At 33.4% G+C, this 23249-nt stretch overlaps 2 protein-coding genes across 2 annotated transcripts; both read right to left on the reverse strand.

The window, feature by feature from the left end:
- Nucleotides 1-3704: 3704 nt before the first annotated feature.
- Nucleotides 3705-7611, reverse strand: LOC127106507 (putative RING-H2 finger protein ATL21B). The gene is made up of 2 exons (XM_051043793.1): nt 6774-7611; nt 3705-4291 (listed from the first exon to the last, which is right to left on the reverse strand). Exons 1-2 carry the CDS (start codon nt 7531-7533, stop codon nt 3807-3809), a joined length of 1245 nt encoding a protein of 414 aa, XP_050899750.1. The 5' UTR covers nt 7534-7611; the 3' UTR covers nt 3705-3806.
- A 5602-nt stretch (nt 7612-13213) lies between these two features.
- On the reverse strand, nt 13214-21786 carry LOC127106508 (RING-H2 finger protein ATL20). The gene is made up of 2 exons (XM_051043794.1): nt 20834-21786; nt 13214-13702 (listed from the first exon to the last, which is right to left on the reverse strand). Exons 1-2 carry the CDS (start codon nt 21561-21563, stop codon nt 13245-13247), a joined length of 1188 nt encoding a protein of 395 aa, XP_050899751.1. The 5' UTR covers nt 21564-21786; the 3' UTR covers nt 13214-13244.
- Nucleotides 21787-23249: the final 1463 nt, after the last annotated feature.

Below are 23249 nucleotides of genomic sequence, written 5' to 3' on the forward strand. Positions count from 1 at the left end.
TACATTTCCTTAGCATGGACTTGAATCTCTCCCACGCTTCATTCAACGATTCACTGGTTCCTTGAGAAAACACCGAGATGGCCGTCTTTGATTCCATGAATCGGTTATGAGAGAAAAATCTTTCAATGAATTTCTCCTCTAACACATTCCAATCTGTCATTACGGCAGGTGTTTGATCGAGATACCAATCCTTTGCTTTACCGAGCAAAGCGTGAGGAAATAAACGTCTGAACAACGGAAGCTCCTGAGCCTGATCCACTCCGGCAGCCAATGCTATCTCATAGAATTTTGTGAGAAAAGCAAATGGGTCTTCATGGTCCATTCCGGTGAATGGACTCCCATACAATAAATTCAGAGTTCCCGTCTTCATCTCAGCTTGCCTTCCTGTGTGGTTAGCAAACTGAGCGGTGTTCCTTGGACTGTTGATACATGGAGTAGAAATCGGTGGTGGTGGTTGTGGCTCCATGTTTGGTACGAATGTGTGTGGATTGGTGGTTGAAGAACTTTCTCCTTGCTCTTGGCGTTGCCTAGCCTGTTGCCTCCTACGTCTTGTTTTGCTATTGAGCCTCCTTGCGGTTCTCTCGATCTCCGGATCAAAAAGAAGTTCGTCCACAGGGATTTTCCCTCGCATAAACCGTAAGCTGCACACTAAACCAAACGAATTACAAGCACAAGTCAAAAATTCACAAGCTAAAACTTAAACAACCAATGCGATGCTCGCAATATCAATCTACAATCCCCGGCAACGGCGCCATTTTGTTGAGACAGTTTTTAAGTGTCGGGTTTTGTTATCGTATCCACAGAGATTGTAAGATATCACTGCCGTTCAATGGTTGAATTAATCTTAACTTAAAGTAACACTAGGGTTTTGGGTTTTAATCAAGTTATCTCGCATACAAAGTAATTAATTGCGGTAAAAGTTACGTTTTGATTAATATGAGAAATATTGTCAAAGTTAGGTTTCAATGATTACATTTGCTTTGCATGTATTTGCTCGGTCAACAATCTTATAAACTCCTTTAGATGATAAATAATTTCACAAAGTCCTCTCAATGCGTTTCTCTCGAACACCCATTGTGAGTTTTGTCATTTTGATCCATTGTTTCTCTCGAACACAATCTATCAAAAAGACAACGTTTTGGTTCAACCTTATGGTGAACAAAATGATTCGTTACTATCTCTAGCTAACAAACAAGTTTGGATGAAAACCTAGGTCAAGAATCGGTAAACATCTCTCGATCAAATACCAATACAAAGAGTTTTAAATAGAAACAAAGTTTTCATCATATATTTACCGTTAAAGAGTTTACATATGAGGATCCTTACATTTACACACAAAGCTAGCAATCACCTACATCTAACCTTGACAAATGGAAGACTTAGCTACTCATTTTCATGGTAGCTTGGTCGGCAAGTAAGAAAAGAGGGTTGATCAACATCCAAGTCGAATGATCGAAGTTGGATGGGAATCCACCTTCTTTTTGTGGAAGATGGTTGCTAGATGAAGAGAAATGAAATTAGGGCATCCAAAATCCCTCCAAACAATGCTGTAAAATATCTAAGAGAAAGTACAAAAAATGGAAAAGTTGGTAAAAAGTGGTATGGGCACAAAAAGTGGCACCTGCTACTTATAGACAAGTGCAGAACTGTCACGTTCGCTAGGCGAGCAGATGGCTCGCCTAGCGAAGGCCAAAAGTGGGCACAAAAAGTCCCTGCGCCCAGAGAAAACTGGGCCTGTGGAACTGTCATGTTCGCCTAGCGAACAGACCTTCGCCTAGCGAAGAACTCGCTTCAACCTTCGCCCCAGCGAGGTTGAGAGGTTTTGCTACTGGAATGCTCGCTGGGGACTCGCTAGAGCCTCGCCTAGCGAGCTAGTGCTGGCTGCTCTTTTCACCAAAACAGACTGAATTCGCTGCCACTTCGCCTTCAGTTCGCCTAGCGAATTAATTAACCAATTTACTGGAGCCTTTCGCCAGGAGCTCGCCTAGCGAAGGTTTTGCTTCGCCACATCCTCGCCTAGCGAGCTGGCAGATGAAATGCTCCTTTGCTTTGGTTCCTTTGCCAATTCTCTTGTGTCTTTATTATCGATTAATTCATGCCTTTCCTGCACAATAACAAACACATCAAAGGCACCAAGCTTGTTTATCAATGTACGCATTCCATGTAAAATAAATGTGACTTTGACAATTTTAGCAGGGTAAAAGAGTGAAAGATGCCCACATATGATAGCTCAAATAAACACTTTTGGGCATCTAACAAGATCAACATCATTTAAGTCAATTATGGGTTAAATGAGATGCATTTGGTACCAATCTTTTTTCTGTACTTCTGTTCAAATGATGGTATACACCATTATTACCATGAGAATAACTTATGACACTTGCATAGGATCCATACTGATTACAGGTCGAATGGTGGTATACACCACTATCACCATGAGAATAACTTATGACATTTGCATAACATTTTATATAATATTCTCATGGCGGGTCATTACTATATAAATTGCTCATAATATTTATACTTATATCAAGACTTGATAACTCTTTATTCATTATCCATGAGATATGATCATCCGTCTATCCACATAATAGTATTAACACTTTAATGTTATCCCACTTCATAATAAAGTTTGATTATAAATACTTTAAGAATAATATCCTTATGTTTAATGGAGTCTCATAATTAAGTCACACTTAATGTTTCATCAAACAGACTACCTATTAGGGATTTTATTAGTCGGATAAACAAACATAATAAAGAGATGTCTTATTATAAATAGATAATTTGATACAAGTTGCAATAAAATTATTGATCTCTTGGGCTTACACCAATAATATGTTTTCCGTAGGTAAGAGTGGCCACCAAGTGGCTGTAAAAAGATGATAACGAGCACAATAGTATAGTAGCCTTGTTTTCGTCGTTGACCTTTACCCCTAGCCTCGCAAGATTAGTGATTATGTTGTTAAATGTATTGACATGTTGTAAACTAGATCCTTTCTAAATATTAAAACGATATAGTCGATGCTTTGTGATCAGTGTATTCATCAGTGACTTTGACATATATTAATTCTCTAGTTTATCCTAAACCGCCTTCAGAGACGATAGGCACATCATATGATGCCCATTCTTTGCCATAATTCGAAATTGCATATTCTGTCGAACCTTGTCACCACAAGTTTTGTACAAAAGCTAATCTTCATCTGATACTAATTGTTAGAACAACAACTAGTAACAAAAGAATAAATCAAAATGTAATTTTCAAACAAAGACACAATATTTGTTTATGCAATTCGACATACTGTGTCTACATCTACGAGTAAAAAACATATGTAGTTTCTTATTATTATTTGAATAAATTAAAACTTAAGTGTTACATATGATATATAAATAATATAAGTATAATTTGAGTCATATTGATCGTGTTCCACAACAAATGGGTCTAACGCGTCACTGTGGTGCTATGCCAATTTGAATCTCTGCCTCTCTTCAATGACAATGGGTCATATCCAATAATTATGTTCATATGTTAAATCAATAACATCATAATCAAGTAGTTAGACTCAAATGTGTTTAAGACAAGTTGAAGTGAAGAATTTGAGTTTTACCCATAATGGTTACAATTTCATCTAAATCTATAGTTATTGGCTAAACTCATTAGTGATGATTTTATAAGAGAACAAAAGAAATGAGACTAAAAAAGATAAATAATACATTCTTGTATATTATCTTTGAAACATAAAGAAAATTTTCATATTCTCAGTATACAATTATGCCAAATATATACGATTTAAAGTATGATGAATTTATCGTGAAGATGTCAAAGATGTTGAGTTTGGTGATAACAATAATGAAGAAAAATAAGGAGAAATAGAAGAATATACTTGTGGTGAATTCCTACATATAGGGCAAGTACCATTCATCTTGAGCCACTCGTCAATACAAGCAGCATGAAAATAATGATTGCATTCAGGAATACTTCTCAATGTCTCTTTAGGTTCATATTCAGATAAGCAAATTGAGCAAGTATTATCACTAGGCTTCAATAAACGTCCACTCTCTCCAATAAGAATTTTGGGATACTTTTCAATTGTGGCACCATCAAGGCCAGTTACAAAAGAAGGGACTGATTCTAAGGAAATTGTTATTGTAGGATGATTTGAAGTCCTTGGATTATGAGGTGGAATTGTTCTCATCTTACGACATATAAAACTGAAAATTACAATTAGACTGAGAAGTCCTGGTATTCCAAGTCCTATTGATATGCAGTATTTGGCACTTGTAGACAAACCTGTATCAAATATGTTACGTAAATCAATGCTACAAAACAACTTACTAGAAAAGAGTGTTTTTAAAAGAGTGTTTTTTTTTCTTGGTGATGAGAATACTAATACACTCAATTGTAAAATTTTAGATTCTAACTCGAGTGATGATATTTAACCTAACAAACTAGGACTTATAATTTTATTAACTCACAAAATAAATTATAATTTTTTAAAAAATATTGTATTTATAATTTAATTTCTTTGAAATAGATCATTTTTTTTTATAAAATTTAAATGCACCCTTACTTGGTAATAATTTGTTTACTTTTAATATAAAAAATTATTTGAAAGTTAAATAGAATATAAGAACTATTAACTATACCCTTAAATAAACACATTTTTTGAAAAGAAAAAATATTTATTTATTTCTAAGAATATGTTCGTATTTTTTATATTTTAGTCTACAGCCAACTATAATATAAACAACCTATTTTCTTGCGGAAAGTAAACTTTTTAAATAAATATTAATTCTTAATGACTTTAATGCTATTATCAAATCTTGTCTGTGATAACATTGCTATTGCTATGCTAGTACATACATGATTTGAAAGGTTTATTTCAGGATATATTTTAAGTTTGAAAAATTGGGTTAGTAAAATAATTGAGTTAGACAACATATTTATTGAAGTAAATAATAAGATAATTAGGTTAGACAACATATCTATTGAAGTTTGAAATTTTTCTAAAGATAGAGAAATTGAGTGATTCACCAAACTCTTTAACAAAATTATAAGGTCAAAGTAAATGTCAGATGATTTGATGAAATAGAGGATGGTCTAATTAATAGATTTTACCACGGTAAATACTTTGATCAAAGTGAAATTTCGTTTCGAAATCTATTTTTTCTAGTAGTGCTTTTATTTTAATTTTGGATGAATTCGTGGAACACATTCATAAGTTGAAACTGAGATGTATGTTTTATTCACATAATATAGTCCTACTCGGAGAGTCGGAGGTAGATTTAAATGAGAGGTTGAAGACTTAAGATAAATCTTAGAAATGCACGGTTTTCGCCTAAGCAAAAGTAAGATAGAGTATATGAAATGTAAGTTTAGCCAAAGAGAAGTGTTTTTAACCTATACATAAAAGTTGGAGGTCATATCATCACACAAGTCACACGATTTAAATATCTTGAGTCTATAGTACAAAAATATGGAGAAATAGAAAGAGATGTAAACCATCAAATTCACGCTATCTGGATGAAATGGATGATGGTCTTATATATTTTATTTAACACAAAAGTACCGCTGAAGCTGAAGGAAATTTTTTACTTGGCAGTGGTAAAACCTATGATGTTGTACGAGATAGTCTGTTAGGTGATTATAATTAACACAGGAATAAAGTAAATGATGATGTGTGGTAAGACTAGATGAGATAAGATTAAAAATGATAATATTGGAGAGTGTTGGGGTAGCACCCATAATAAAAAAATGATGAAAATTTAACTTAGATGATATTTTATAGTAAAAAAATATATCAGATGGAAAGGAGTCTAATAATTAAAAATAGAGAAAGATTTAAAAAAACCATAAGAACAATTATTTAAAAAATTCTTAAAATTAACAAATTAGATATGATATAGTCTTAAATAGAATATTACAATGAAATCCATCTCATTTTAATGAAATAGGTTTAGTTGTGGTTGTTGTCAATACTATTATCAAATTGGTTAAAATGTGTATATGGTTAATGATGATATATATTTTGAGATGGATGGAATATTTATCAAATTAATTACAAATATACTTTCAAATAAGCTTTTATAATTAATATGGTAATAGTGCGTGGATGATTATTAGTCATAGAAAAATAATTTAACAATATAAGAACACAATTGAAATTATTAATTTATATAGATTTATTAGAAAAATAAGTATACTTATAAATATTTGTATTAATTCACTTCAATTTTAGTAACAAAAATTATGCTAAAAAAAGATGATTAAATAAAAAATGCATCTAAACTTAAACCCACTAAATTCTAATAAAATTGCAAATAATATTTATAGTAATTCTTATATGAACACAGGACTTTAGACCTATTATATCAACATGTCCTAAATATAAATAAATAAAAATATTAAGAGGGGGGGATATAGCTCTCTTGAGTTTAAATTATTAGTCTAAAATTTAACCACATGCAACAATATTTCTTTGTATTTTGTATTCCAATTATATTCTAATGTAAATAAAATTTAGATATTTATAAATCAATCATTTTTTAATTAAAAGTTTAGATGTATCTTTCCACACAAAAATTGACTTATATGATATATGAGGGTTGAGTGCCTTGAAAGAAACTAGTTGTTTGTCATCATGAAAGTTGATTTCTCACATCCACTCCATTTTGTGGCCTTGATTAATTTCTAAGAAAACACCAACTACGAGTAAAACTTTAATATCATAGTATTGTTGAGAATCAATCACAGCCATAGAAAGAACACATACCTCCATTGGAAGAACTAGTGAAGCATTCAACTTGAAGATCATTTTTCTCATCATCTGAAAATCCACAAACTTGACCACTAAGTGCACATTTCTCACATCTAGGTTTGTTCCACACCAACTCAACATCACTACTAAGATCAGGCCAAAACGGCCACATAGTCAAATCCATCCACCGTAACGGAACAAAAACCTTTGAAATCACCTCACATGTTTCCGACAACGTTGTATCCTCAATAGGTTGTCCCCATGAAACAACAACCGACATGTCCGAATCGCGTTCTTCTTCGTCGCTTAGACAGGAAATCGGCGTTAAAGGCAACTCAGATGACACGTTGGAAGGACAACGAAGAAAAGTGAGATTGTACATGCTGTAAATTTCTGGGTTTAGTCTAAAAGGTGAACCAGAAAGGTTGAAGTTGTTTTGTAAGTAACGGTTTGGGAGACAACGTTTGGGGTCGTTGACTTGGATTGTTTGGGATTTGTAATCGATGTTGTTGATGATTAACGTGTCTGTTTCGGGGAGGTTGAGGATTGTTTGTGTTTGGTTTTTGTTGCATGAAAGTTGGAAAGTGGGATTTGGATAATAGCTACAACGAGGATCTTGAATTTGATTATTACTTAGTTTTAAACCGAAAGGAAAAGTGATATCGATATCAGCGCATGATAAGGTTTTGCAGATTGTTTGTTTGGCTTTGGAAGTTTGAAAGTGGAAAATAATGAAGATGTAAAATAGAAGAGGTGTTAGAGTTGAGGTAGCCATTAGTATAAGAAGTTGAGAGAGAATAAGAAATATGAATGATAGAGATGAAAACTAGAATTGAATAGAAGAGCTAGCTTACGTAAATGGCTAGAGAAGTGGTTAAGTAATTGACCAATAACGTTACAATTTTGGTCCTCAAATTTTGTATGGTTTAGGAAATTGGGCAAAATAGAGGATCAAAACTCAATTAATTTTTAAAAATCTTTTTTACTTAATTTATTAATATAATGAAAAAAAATGAAAAATAGATTATTTAAAAATCCAAATATATACGGTATTTTTTTAAAATTATCTAAATATATATTCACATCAATATGACATAATTTATTCAAACAAAATTAACCCCCATCATCATACTCTAGTTGTTCTGTTATTCTTTTGTTTGATCCTATTCCAACCTTGATTATGATTATGACTTTCCCTTTTGTTGGCATTATCTTAGTATATATTTCTAATAAAAATAAAAAACGGTACAAAATTGTTCAAAATTTGCTCGATGAATAGATTACACTTACTTGCTCCCATTTATATATAGCTAAATAATTAATATCTTACATATGTTATATGTTGTGAAAAAGTATAATTCAAGTCGGCGTAATCTATTATTACAGTAGGGTATTACCACCACTTTTAGCTGCAAAAGAAAGTATAACTAGTTATAGGATTTATAGGATTAGTGTAATTGGTTACGTTCTTCAGTTTTCAGTATTTTTGAGATAGTAGTTTCGTGTAATCGATTACAGATTTGGGACAACGGATTACATGGTTAGAAAATGTATTTTTTCTTTAGTAGGTTAATGATGTATTTGTGTATTTTGTATATATACCTCATGTTGGATTATCAATAAAAAATAATCATTATTCATCATGATTCTCTCTAATTCTCTCACTCTCTCAATTATTCTGTTGTTCATCATTTTATCTAGTGATTAGGATGTTGACCAAACATTTTGCACCAAGAATCTGATTTTTTGATCAAACACTTAGTGTCCGAAAATGCTTTTCATTTCCAATGAACATATCCCTATAAATCTCCCGACTCTCGATGTAAAGATTATGATAAGTGGTGCAAATAGATGAAGGTGTTGTTTGGTTGTTAAGATGTTCTTGAAGTGATCAAGAACAATGTAAATTTGCTTGTAGAAGGTGCAACAGTTGCACAAAAAACTATGGATAAGGAAGAGAATACGAAAAATTTCAAAGCTTTGTGTCTCATTAACCAATGTGTTGATGCCGATAACTTTGAGAAGGCTAGTGTTGCACATCCTCAAAGGAAGTTTGAGAAATCTTGGAAAAAAGTTATGCAAAAGCTGATAAGGAAAAAAATTGTGAGGTTACAAACTCACAAGAGGCAGATGGAATTGATTCAAATTGAAGAGAAGGTAACTATTAGTGAATTTACTACCAGAAGTAAAAGATTGGTGAAAATCAAGTGAAAGCATGTGGAGAGACAGTAAATGACCAGTATGTGGTTGGTAAAATCTTGAGATCTTTAACATCAAGATTCGATAACGTAGTGGTTGCAATTGAAAAGTCCTAGGATCTTTCATCCATGAGAAAAAAAGAGTTGAAAATTTCTATGAAGGCTCGTGAGAAGAGAATGGAGGAGAGGAATGTTGACAAATCAAATGCTGAAATTGCTCCGCAAGCCCGTTTGGTTGTTAAGATGTTCTTGAAGTGATCAAGAACAATGTAATTTGGCTTGTAGAAGATGCAACAATTGCATAAAGAACTATGCATAAGGAAGAGAATACGAAAGATTTCAAAGCTTTGTATCTCATTAATCAATGTGTTGATGCTGATAACTTCGAGAAGGTTGGTGTTGCACATCCTCAAAGGAAGCTTGAGAAATCTTGGAAAAAAGTTATGCAAGAGTTGATAAGGAAAAAATGGCGAGGTTACAAACTCACAAGAGGCATATGGAATTGATTCAGATTGAAGAGAAGGAAACCATTAGTGAATTTACTACAAGAAGTAAAAGATTGGTGAATCACGTGAAAGCATGTGGAGAGACAGTCAATGAGCAGTATGTGGTTGGTAAAATCTTGAGATCTTTAACATCAATATTCGATAACATAGTGGTTGCGATTGAAAAGTCCTAGGATCGTTCATCCATGAGCAAAGAAGAGTTGAAAAGTTCTATTGAGGCTCGTGAGAAGAGAATGGATGAGAGGAATGTTGACAAATCAAATGATGAAATTTCTCCGCAAGCCCGTTTTGTTGGAAAAAAACAAGAAGGTGAAGGGAAAGTGGTCCATGAACAGGGGTAAAGGAAACTATCACAACAATGGTGGAAAGGACTCCTAAAATTCCAACATTTTAACATTTCAAAAGAGTGAAAGCAGTTGCAACAGAGGTGGTGGATCAAGCAATTACAAAGGTGGAAACAATAGAGGAAGAAGAAAAAATGATAAAGCAATGTCCAATGCTACAATTGTCAAAAGCTTGGACGTTTTGCTCGTGAATATAATGCCAAAAAGAATAATCCACAAGAATATGAAGCAAAGTTTGCAAGGCAAGAAGATGATGAGAGCACACTGTTGATGGTGATTATTGTAGTAGAAAAAATCACAAGAAAAGGCAGTTGTAACCGGTTATAAGCATACGTAATAGGTTACCGTCATTTGAAAATGTGATGGTGGCTACGCGAGAAGATGAAGAATGCAACATCAATGGTATCTTGACTCCGGGTGTTTAACTCACATGACGAGAAGGAATGATTGGTTTGTAAAAATCAATCAAGCGTTGAAAAACAAGGTGAAATTCGCAGATGATGACATACTAGTAGTAGATGGTATTGGCAATGTATCAGTCAAGAGGAAAAATGATGAGTATTCTTTAATTAATGGCGTGTTGTATATTCCTAGAATCAAGTGTAATCTTTTAACTTTTAAGCATTGGTCAATTTATTGAAAGGAATTACAAGATTCACATGGAAAATAAAGTGCTAAAAGTTATGGATGCAAATGGAGTTTTGATCCTAAAGGCCCTTATGGCTCAAAACATAAATTTCAAAGTTGAATTGAAAGTAATGGAACATAGGTGTCGTGCAACGGCTTCTAGTAGGGAAGAATGGATATGGCACTATTGACATGTGCATTTGAATTTCAAGGATCTCAATGTTATGCAAAAAAATAACATGGTTACAGGGTTGTCATTGATCAATATGCCAACTGAAGTATATGAAGAGTGTGTGTAGGCCAAGCAACACTTAGGGAGATTTAGCAAAGATGTAGGATGCATAACCAAGTGTCATCTTTAGGTGGTGTATTCGGATGTTTATGGACCGATGCAAGTTGACTTAATCAGAGGCAATATGAACCTTGTCACTTTCATTGATTAATTTAGTAGAAAGTTGTGGATTTACTTAATAAAAAGAAAGGATGGGGTGCTTAAAGTATTCAAGAATTTCAAATTCATGGTAGAGAGACATATGGTGGAGTTGAATATGTCTCAAATAACTTTGGGAAATTTTATAATCAAAAGGGAATTGTGCATGAGATAGTGTCACCCTATACGCCTCAACAAAATGGAGTCGCCAAGAGGAAGAAGCGGTCAATTATGAACATGGTGAAAAGCACGTTGAAAGGGAACAACTTGCCAAAATAATAATGGGAATATGTGGTGTCTATAGATGTATATTTGTTGAATAAGTGTCCAACAAAGAAGATACAAATATTACACCCGAAGAATCATGGTCCGGATTCAAGCCAAATATGAGTCACTTGAAGGTATTTACTTCGGTTGCGTATATACATGTTCGGGATCATCTTTGGAAAGAAGCTATATGACAAGGGAGAAGATATGATACTTGTTGGGTATCACTCAACCGGAGGCAACAAACTCTGTGAAAAAGTTAACAAAAGAAATATAATCAGTAGGGATGTGATCTTTGATGAATTAAGGGATTGTCATCATGATGTAGCCGGGGATTCTAAGGTTTATAACATTGTTGGAACTGTTCTTGTAGTGTTTGAAAGGGTAGAAACTATAACTGGTGAAGTCCAAGTTGAAGAAAATGTGAGAATATCAATAAGGCAAAAAGGCACCTACGAGATTTCAAGATTCAGAGTTGTCCCTAGATAATGAAGTAAACGATTGTGGTGATCTTGTCCATTTTATGCTCATGGTTAAATCTGAAACGGTGAAAAGAGACCTTGAGTGATTCAAAGTAGATACATGTAATGAAGGACGAACTGAAGTCAATTGATAAAAATAAGACATGGGAACTAGTTGATCTACGTCAAGGAAGAAGTCAATTGGTGTAAGATGGGTATACAAGGTGAAGAAAAATACCAAAGGGGAAATAATTAAGCATAAGGCTCGATTAGTGGTAAAGGAATTTTTTCAAAGAGAAGGCATATCTATGAAGAAGTTTTGCATTGATGGCTACGATTGAAACCATTAAGCTAGTTGTTGGAATTGAAAATGGATGTCAAGTCTGCATTTTTGAATGGTCCTTTAGAAGAGGATGTGTATGTGGCACAACCACATGGTTATGTTGTCAAAAATCAGGAATCCAATTTCTATAGATTGAGAAAGGCGTTGTATGAGTTGAAGCAAGCACCAAGAGCTTGAAACAAAAAGAATTGATGGTTTTCTAAAGGAGATAGGATTTGATAAATGTGTATCCGAACATGGTGCGTATGTGAATAATGATACAAGCAAATGAGTGATCATCATATGTCTCTATGTTGATGATTTGCTGATTACGGGTAGAAATGAAGGTTATATTATCGAGTTCAAGGGTGATTTAATGAAGGAGTTTGAAATGATCGACCTAGGTCTCATGAGATATTTCCTTGGCATCGAGTTTCACAAGTCCGAAAAAGGGACTGATCATGCATCAAATGATGTATGATCTTGAGATTAAAGAAGTTTGAAATAAAGCATTGTAATGTGACCAATACCCCTACAAGAAACAACAATCTCTTGGTGTTCTAAGAAGGAACCCGTTGTGGCGGTATCTTCTTGTGAAGCTGAGTACATTGCAACATTGATGTGTGTGTGCCAAGTTGCATGGTTGATGAATTTGATGAGTGAGTTGTGCAGTGAAGAGTATGAAACTGTGACATTAATGATAGACGATGTTTCTGCTATAAATCTTGCAAATAACCCCATTGCATACAGGAGAAGCAAGTATGTAGAGATGAAATTTCACTACTTGAGAGAGCTTTTGAGTGAAGGAAAATTGAATTTGGGGTATTGCAAAAGTTAAGGTCAAATGGCTGATTTGCTAACCAAAGACGTGATAATTGAAGTGTTCAAGAGGTTGAAGAAGCACATGAGTATGGAAGACTTCGAGGACTTGGATTAAGGTGGTGTGTTGTGAAAAAAGTGTAATTCAAATTAGTGTAACTGATTACCACTCCTTTCAGCAGCAAAAGAATCAAACATAATCAAGTTGTAATCAGTTACAAGATTAGTGTAACCAATTACCACCCCTCCAATTTTTCAGTATTTTTGAGACAATAACTTCCTATAATCGGTTACACAATTAGAAAAATTGTTTGTTTTCTTTTAATTGATTACCTATGCATTTACATATATATACCTCATGTTGAGTTATCAATAAATAACACCTATTAATCATCCTAATTCTTTCTAATTCTCGCACTCTCAGTTATTCGTCATTTTATCTTGTGATGAAGATTTTGACCCAAGAACATACTTATAATAATTAGTATAAGTAATTACAATTATAATAATTATTACGAAGTTGGAGATACAGGCAAAACCGAAGCAAAGAAACTAGACATCTCTGGAAAATTTCTACACAAAGGGCAAGTAGCATTTGTTTTGAGCCATCCATCTATACAGTTAGCATGAAAATAGTGATTACACTCAGGAATAGTCCTCAACACTTCATTTGGTTGATACTCACAAAGACATATAGAGCATACATTGTCATTAGGCCTAGGCAATCTTCCACTTTCACCAAGCTGAGTTTTAGGATATCTATCAATTGTTGCCATATCAAGGCCCATAACAAGAACCGGAGGGTGAGGCATAACCATAGTTGAAAATTCAGTTCCTGTTTCACGTTGTTGTTGTGCTTGATTTCTTGTGTTCTTATTGTTCCATAGCATCCATGTAAGAACAATAATACCTAGAAGTGCAGGTATTGCCAGACCCATACTTAAACCATACTTCAATTTCTTTGATATACCTGCATATACGTACCCCAAAAGAACAAGGGAAAACAAACAACGAATAAGAAGCTATGTAAGTAGGATCAATAGGATTAATACTGCAGATTCTGAAGTCAATAGTCCAATTTTCATGTGTATAAAACAGAAAAAACATTACATTTTCTCTCATAAAATCAACCATTAAAGTAAAAAAGGCAAGTTATAGTAAGAGTAAATATGAAATATCTATGGATGTTTTTAATATGGACCTCTAAAAAGTATTCAACTGTAGAGTCTTAGGGCCTGTTTGAAATACATCTTAAAAACTCTTTTTTAGTTTTTGAAAATTTAAAATTTAAAAACTTGTTTGAATATAATGTTTTGCAAAAGTGTTTTTAAAAACTCTTTTTTATTTTTCAGTTTTTAAAAGCAAAAAAGTGAAACACTTTAGTTGTGTTTTGCTTTTTACTTTTTAATTTTTAGTATTATCAAACTTGAAGAAAAAACATAAAAATTTATAATTTTTATTAATAGCATTAATGTAATTTTAATAATTTTTATATTTTAAAAATAAAATAGAAAAACATATTTAAAAGAGTATGTTATTTCTTTTATTTATACTCTTTTTATATATAAGTAACATTTTCAAATATATTTATTTATTTTACTTTTTTTTTTGTGTTTCTTAATTATTTTCACTATATAATTTTTTTTCTATTAAACGTGGAATCCCATTTTTTACTTGTTTTTTTCTTATTATTATTACAAACAAGTGTTATGTGATTTGTAAAATTAAAAATTGATTTAACCCAATTATTTGTATTCGACCAAATATCAACTAATTTTCTTAAGTTTGTAATATTTTATATAATAAAATAGATTTTAAAAGTATGACAAAATATGCATTTTTATTCTCTTCTTAAAATACTATTAAAAGATTAGATTATCAAACAAGTTTTTTCATTTTCATATTTTCAAAACAGTTTTTAAAAATTAGTTTATCAAACAAATTTTTTGTTAATTTTCTTCTTAAAAATTGTTTTTTAAAATAGATTTGAAAAACAAATTTTAAGAACTAAAATTGAAAAGTGTTTCAAACAGACCCTTAATATTTTTAGTAAAATATCACATCTTTCTCCCCTTTTTCTCTTCAAAATCCACAGTTTTATAAATATAAAAATAGACGATTGCCTTTGAACCTATGATCCACTTTTACAATTTTTTTTTTTCCAATTCAACATTAGATTATGAACCAACCTTAATCATAAATAAATATCTTAAATTTCGTTTTTAATTATTTAAAATATTTTTAAAGAATTATCTTTTTAAAATTTTCCATCTACACTTTTAGTCTTTAATATTAAAATTGTCGTTAAAACTGTTGCTAATTCAGTCACTGAGTAATAAAATATCTCTAAAACTGTCGTTAATTTCGTCGTTAAATTTTAAAAATTATCATTAAGTTGCAGAAATGACGGATGCAGAATTTTATGAGGATTATTCTTTAATATTTTAGGATTTAAAAATGAAATTTGAGATATTAGGAGGATCATAAATCTATTTAATCCTTAAAAAAAATTAAAAATTAAATTGAATTGTTTAAGTTTTCACAATAAAACTGAAACAAAACTTTTAATTTTTGACTAGGGTCTGATGTTGCGGTTATGAATTCTAAATAGAATCCTAACTATTAATAAATAAATAAAATTAAACCGAACTATTTGCCATGATGAACTAAATAGTTATATTTTCTTTTAATTATATCATGTCTTGAATGAAAATATATCAAAATAATTTATTTGGAAAGAGAAGCAAGAAATAGTGTCGTCTTTGAAGGCGGGGACTTGAAATTTATTATAGTTAAATACTAGTTAAATAAAATTTTATAAAATATTTATCACGATTAAATTATGATTAATCTATACAAGATTTCCAAAAATTAAAAATGACTCTTGCATGAAAGAAATTATTTTGCATGAGAAGGTTAACTCAATTGATGGAGAAGAAGAAAAAACTCAAATCTTTAGGTATTAGATATTGGAAGATTCATCTCACAAAAAATCAAGCTCTTCATTTAGAGGGTTGCCCTCAAGTCATTCTAACACTTGCATAACAGGAATATGTTTGCTACTAATTTATGTTCAATGCTTGATTCATGAAGAATCTATCCTCCTCTACCTTAGAGATTGAATGAAGCTAGACAAATTTGGAAGACATATGTTCCGTTAATATATTTTTTTAATACAAATGTTTTTAATTGAATTAAATAAAATTATGGAGGTCTTAGGTCTAATTTGTTTTATTAGGTTAGAGTTGGGGGACCAGAAATATTGTCTTCATTGATAACGAAGTAGTCACGCTTAATCGCATGGTTTCTTGCATTCGAAGACTTGAGGTTGATATAGGAAAAATTTTAACCTCCCTCTTCAAGGGATGTTATTTCGGTAAAGTGGGTGACTCGGGAACATAAATTGTGGAAGTCCTAGGTCTAATTTGTTTCTATTAGGTTAGAGTTGGGAGACCAAAAATATTATCTTCATTGATAACGAAATAGTCACACTTAATCACATGGTTTCTTGCATTCGAAGACTTGAAGTTGATATAGGAAAAATTTTAACCTCCCTCTTCAAGGGGTGTTATTTAGGTAAAGTGGGTGACTTGGGAACCTTCTAGAAAATATTGTAGTGTGATTAGGGGTCACAAATAGGCATGTCCGTTCTGTTTAAATTCGTCCTGCAAAATCCTTCAAAAAAAGGTGTGGGGTGGGGTGAGCATAGTTGAGGTTGTATGCCTAAAATCTTGGTCTGTCTCTCACTAAAAGTGAGGGAGGGCCCGCGAGCACCATACATTTTAAGCATAAAAATACAAAATTTATGTTAATGTTTGTGTATGCAAAAAGTCCGCAAAAAAACTTGGCGGGGCAAGACAGACACATTAGAGGGTGCGGCCATAAAATCTTGACTCGTCTCGCACTAAAGTGAGAACAAAATAGACATGGATGAAGTGTTTCATTTTTGATTGTCTTGGTCAATATTTGCAAGTTGCTTCTGAGTGTTTACATGAATAACCTCAAGTACTCTATTCTGACCCTGATTGCGCAGAAAATGGTACTTGGTATCAATATGCTTGCTTCTTCCATGCAGCACTGAATTCTTAGTAAGGCTTATGGCAGATTTATTCTCAATCATCAATCTGACTGGTTTGCTCACCTTGAACTTCAGTTCCTACAGCAAATTCATCATCCAAACAGCCTGACAACCTGACAAAGCATCAACTATGTATTCAACTGTATAGGTTGACAATCAACCATTGGTTGCTTCTTGGAACACCAAGAAATAGAGGCTCTTAGATACATAAACATGTATCATATAGTGCTTCTTCTGTCTACTCTGACTCCACACCAGTCTGAGTAACATACTAGCTCAGCATCATCCGATACTCCATATGAAAACAAAATTTCATGTCTCATAGTCCCTTTTACATACCTCAGAATCCTGACTGCAGCTTGGTAATGTGACCACTTTGGTTTACTCATAAACCTATTCACTGTTCCAACTACATAACATATGGCAGACCTGGTGTTACTGAGATATCTCAGACAACCAACCAACTTTTTGAAGGTTATATCATTTATATCCTAACCATTATCATCAGAGTCCAGCTTATGATTTGTCTCAGCAGGTGCAATTATTGACTTATAGTTCATAAGCTTGAATCTCTTCAGCAACTCAAGTTCATACTTCAGTTGGTGCATAATAAGTCCCTTCTCAAAATGCAAAATCTCCATCCCTAGAAAATAAACCATATTTCCAAGGTCAGTCATATCAAATGCATTTACCAACACCTTATTGAACTTATCTATCTCAGAAGTATAGCTCCTTGTCAGAAGTATGTCATCTACATAAAGACACACCAGAATCACATTGCCATCAGAAGTATATTATACATACACACCATATTCCATTTCATATTTCTTGAATCCCAGGTGCTCGAAAAATGAATCGGTCTTCAGATTCTGAGGCCTTGGAGCTTGTTTCAGCCCGTACAAGGCTTTATGCAGCTTATACACCATCCTTTCTTTGTTCTCTTTCACAAATATAAGAGATTGTAACACATAAACTTCTTCTTGTAATGGATCATTCAGAAAATATGACTTTACATCTAAGTATGTTAGAGGTCAATTCCTATTTGCAACTATAGCAATAACCAACCTTATGGTTTCATGTCTAGCTACAGGTGCAAACACTTTAAAGTAGTCTAAACCAGACTTTTGTAGTAATCCTCTAGCTATTAACCTTGCTTTATGCTTAGAAACTGAACCATTTGGCTTCAACTTTATCTTAAGAACATATCTCACACTGTTGGCTTTCTTGTTTTGAGGTAGAACAATTAATTCCCATGTCTTGTTTATTTCAATAGCCTCAAGCTCTTCCTTCATAGCGTTCACCCACAACTTCTTCTTGAGAGCCTCATTGATGTTGGTAGGTTAAGAGTATACCATTATAGCACTTTGTATGACTTCTTCTTTAGAATCAATCTCAGTATCTTGGAGAAACTCAAAGTCTGCAAGCCTCCTTGGTTTGTCTATCTCTCTGTGGTCTTTGGAAACCTTTAGAAGTCGGACCACCTTCAGAAGCTCCACCTTTAGAAGTTCCACCTTCAGATATTGGATCACCTTAAGAGTCAGATCCACCATCAGAGTCATTCTCACCTTTAGAGTCAAAGTCACCTTCAAAATCAGACTCTCTTTTAGAGTCAGAGTCGTCTTCAGATTCATATTCTTCTTCAAAGTCAGAATCACCTTCAGAGGCAGGATCTCCTTCAGAGGTAGAATCAGACTCTAGTGTTGACACTACACTAGAGTTGGATTGAGACTTTCTCCAATCACATGTTTATGATACTTCCAATATGACATCTCTGTCGACTTCAACTTTATTGGTGACTGGGCAATAGAGTTTATAAACACATGTATTGTGGTAACCTATAAGCAGCATGATCTTGCTTCTGTCATCCAATTTCCTTCTAGTAGCATATGGTATACGTTTGTAACATACATAACCAAATACCTTAAAATTGATGACACTTTTTCTTTCTTCCAGTCAACTTCTCAATAGGAACTACTTCCTTTAACTTCTTTGTTGGACATTTGTTGAGAACGTATACGGAAGTAACAATTGCTTCACCCTACAATTGTTTAGGTAGATTCTTCTCCTTCAGCATGCTCCTTGTCATATCAAGCTGGGTTTTGTTTCTCCTTTCAGCAAGACCATTATGTTATGGAGCGTATGGAGCTATCATCTCATGCTCAATACCATGTTCCTCACATAACGTCTTGAACTCTATTTAGTTGAACTCACCTTCACCATCAGTTCTCAAGATCTTCAACCTTTGTCCACTTTGATTTTCAGCCTTCATTTTGAACTCCTAGAACTCAACAAACACCTCATGTTTGAGCTTAATGAGTGTTACCCATGTCATTATTGGAACTCGGAAAACACCATACTTCTTTTTGTTCTCTAACAATGCTTGCTTCTGGTTCTTCTTGTCAAAAGAAGCTTTTAAGAGTTTGAGCTTCCAGAGCATGTTCTAACTCTTGTTCAAAGTTTGTTTCAGTCACGCTTAACTCTTGTGCCTCTAAACTACTCTGAAGCTCTCCAATTCTCATGATGTTGGTATCTTTAGAGTATTTTATGGCTACAACTATGTAATCAAACTGAGGAGTAAGTGATCTCAGTACCGTTTCAATGATTACTTGTTCAGAGAGCATTTCTCCACAAGACTTCATCTCAATAGTGACTACAATCACTCTAGAGATGTAATCAGGTACCTTCTCATTGTTCTTCAAGCTGAGATTCTCATATTTCTTTCGTAGGGACTGAAGTTTGACCTTCTTCACTGATGCATCGCCACCATATCATTGTACTAGTGTATCTCACGCTGCCTTAGTCGTCGTTAAATCAATAATTTTCTCAAACACCTTTGTGTCGAACACTAATGGATATAGAACAATGTCTTCTGATCCTTTTTCCTCATTTCGCGTTGCACAGTTCTTTGTGTTTCTGTTGCATTTTCTACAACCGACGTGTAACCTTCAATTACGAGATCAAGAACATGTTGAGCTCCAAACAACACACGCATCTGACTTGACCACCGATTCTAGTTCGTTCCATCAAATATTGGAAGCTTTGAGTTCAAGCTACCGTTTTCGCCGTTCATCTTGGTTTTTGTGCAAATCACTCAGTTCTCACCAGCGCTCATGGTTCCCAAAACCTAAGAATCAAGATCTGTGATTTGCTTCGATTTCGAATTACAATTCAACGTGAATTTCAGAGCCGAAATCAATCATAGACATACTACACTCGTGTTTCCTTATGAATCGAATTAGAGCTTTGGATATCAATTGTTTGAGTTCAACAATAAACATCCATTAACAATATATAAGAAGATGAAGAACGGAGAATAGAGAGAAAAAATTTAACTAACTTTTCTATTTCTCAACTGCAAGATTCTTATACAAATTCAACTATATTTGATTTTATATATAATGAAATGAAAACTAAATAATCTTAAATATTGAATTGCATATATCCAACATCATCAAAGTTGAACTTATGGCGATCTTAATTAAATTAAAATTGGCTATCTAGTATGGAATATTAATCACTCCTTCATAGAAGAAAATGTAACTGCTGAACTTTGAGCCAAGTTACAAGCAACAAATGATAATCACCTCAAAATTTGGACATATCTTTCTAATTAAATGAATGTGGTGTTTGAGGACTCTCCCTCTCTTTGTACTTAACTTTCATCTTCTTTTATTTATTTATTTTTGTTGATGTATAAAAAAATATTTAATAGGTCAAACAAAAATCCAGACGACTATACCCAAAACCTATATAAAAATGTAAATTGCAAATCAAATTAGCCATTGATGCAAAATACATCACTGATGCAGACAAAAACATTTTTAAAATATCATCCCAAAAACTTATTTGACCAATAATTAAACTAAAGACTAGATTGATTTTTTTATTTTTTAAATTTCAATCAAGAAAATATTTTATTATAGTTTTACTGTAGGTACCAATTTGGATTTATTTTAGCAGTAAAAAAAAACAGTCCTAAACTTAACAAAATGAATGAAAATGAATCAAGATAGATGATTTCACCTTGTGCTGGAAGACCATAACAAGCAAGACGAAGAACATCTTCCCCAACCAAACCACATCTTCCTCCACGTTCTTCACAAGCTCCACAATCTGGATTATCCCACTGCAACGGTATATTAGAGTAATAATCATTCCAAAACAACCCATTCGTATCTTCAACAGGTACCATAGCCGACGTAATAAACTCACACAAAATCCATGGAGTACCAAACGGAGGATCAGACCTCATAGCCACCACCGGATAATCAAGGTTTAAACAACTCATGGGTGGTACCATAGATGACAGAGATGAATTCGAAGGACATTTTAGGAACGAAACATTAACAAAACTGTAATAATCACTTAGCCGAAACGGTGAGTCTTTAAGGTTTAGCATGAAATCATGATGATGGTGAAACATGAAATGTTTGGGAAGACACTTGTTGGGATCGTTGACCCAAACTGTTTGGTCAATGAAAGAGATGTGTTTCACTGCAAAGGTTTCGGAGTTTGGAAGAGTGAGCAACGGTTCACTGAAGATGGTGGTGGTGCTGGTGTTGCTACAGGTGAGTTCGAAACCGGGGTAACTACATAGATTGGTTTGATTTGGTTGGTTGGTTGAAAACGGGAACCGAATTGGAAGTCCAAAGGTTCCGCATGATGTTGTTCCGCATGTGAAATCTTCGCTTTTTGTTTTACACAGTGATACGAGGATGATGATTAAGGAAATTAAATATGGGAAAGTTGTCATTTTAATTTAGTGTGTGTTTGTTCTGGTTTTAATGGATGGGTGGAGTGGAGGATTCATGTGGTTGCAACAAAAGGAGGTTTGGCCATGCTTGGGGAGAGGAAGCGTTGCTGAAAAGTCTAAACATCAATTCACCCAAAACAACATAACAAACACTAAATCCAAAATGAATGTTTGATGCACTTGTTCGGCAATTTCTCTCTTTTTTCAACGAATTACTACTCATCTGTCTCTAGTCTTTAATTAAATTTTATATATGATTCTCTAGAAACTTTGATTTTAATCACATTTTTTAGCTTTGCGCGTTTAATGATAAGTTTTGAAAATGTCTACGGATTGAATTCGGTTTTACCGTCTAAATTGGTTTAAGAATTGTTCAAAGGTTTGGTTTTCTGAAAAAATAAATAAGTTCTAGTAAAATGATGATGGGATTTAAAGGACGTGATAGTAAAAGAGTTATAAAGTAAAATATTAAGATGGAAATGACTTAGACTTGTAAATGATTTGAAATATGAAAGGCTGTGAAAGTGTACCTTTAATTCTATTTTAAACAGGAGGATTTAAAATAGAATGATGAAGCGCACATATCAAGAGAATATGTTAGTTGTAGGTTGAGATATCAAGAACTCGTCCAATACTATTAATAGCTCGCCTAAGTATTAAAAGTTCGATTAACTATCAAGAGTTCAGTCAATCTAATATGTTATTGTAACACCTCAAAATTTGCCCTCCTCTTTTGGGATTAGCTTAGCATATTGCATATCATTTTTTAGGTCATTAGTCATTGCATATTTGCATATCATATGGCTACATTGAGTAAGTCATCCTCCTAGGTCTTGATCAGAAGATAAAGAGGTTAAGATGCAAGCTGAGGGTTTCATGAATTGATCATTGACCATCTGAGGATGTGTGATTCAAATTAGGGTTTCATGGTTCCTCAAGGAGATTGAGCATCATCTTGGTTGAAATGGTACATCATCATCATCATGGTTTTGTCATCACCAGGAGATTCATTGTTCATGATCAGATACCTTGAGATTAGGGTTTTGACCACTGGTCAACCCTAATCATCTGCATGGTGCCATTCAGGGCTTGTCAAGGAGATGGGGTTTTCAATGGATATGGGGATCATCATATGATTATATTGAGCTTATGGAAGCTAGGGTTTCATCATTGAGCTATTTCATCAGGAGTTTGAAGCTCAAGTTCATCAGTCAAGCTGAAATTCATCTATCAGTTAGAAAAGTCAATTGTGGTCAACTGTGCCTGAATTGATGGATTTGAAGGTGGGAGAGGGTTAGAGACACTTCATTCATGTCTAAACAAGTTTCATTTGACATTACAAACATCAAGAATGAAGAAAATAAAGTCAGATGGAAACTTTCCAAAAATAGAAAGTGACTTGTAATTGAAAATTGCAAAAAAATGGAAAGTTTTTCTCCTCAAAATTACACGTTCAAAAATGCTTCAAATGAAATTTTGTTCAACATGAAAGTTGTAGATCTTGCTCTCACCTTTCCAAAAAGTCCAAGAACATGAATTTCTCATTTGTGGTTGGCAAGTTATGGATTGATCATTGTCAAGAAAAGTTGGATTTCAAAGTGGCATAACTTTTGATTCACAAGGCCAAATGGAGTGAGGTTTCTTTGAGCAAAATTCTTTTGATGTCCTCTATCCAAAACAAGCATT

This window comes from Lathyrus oleraceus, chromosome 7 (genome assembly GCF_024323335.1).
Source record: "Lathyrus oleraceus cultivar Zhongwan6 chromosome 7, CAAS_Psat_ZW6_1.0, whole genome shotgun sequence".
Lineage (NCBI taxonomy): Eukaryota > Viridiplantae > Streptophyta > Magnoliopsida > Fabales > Fabaceae > Lathyrus > Lathyrus oleraceus.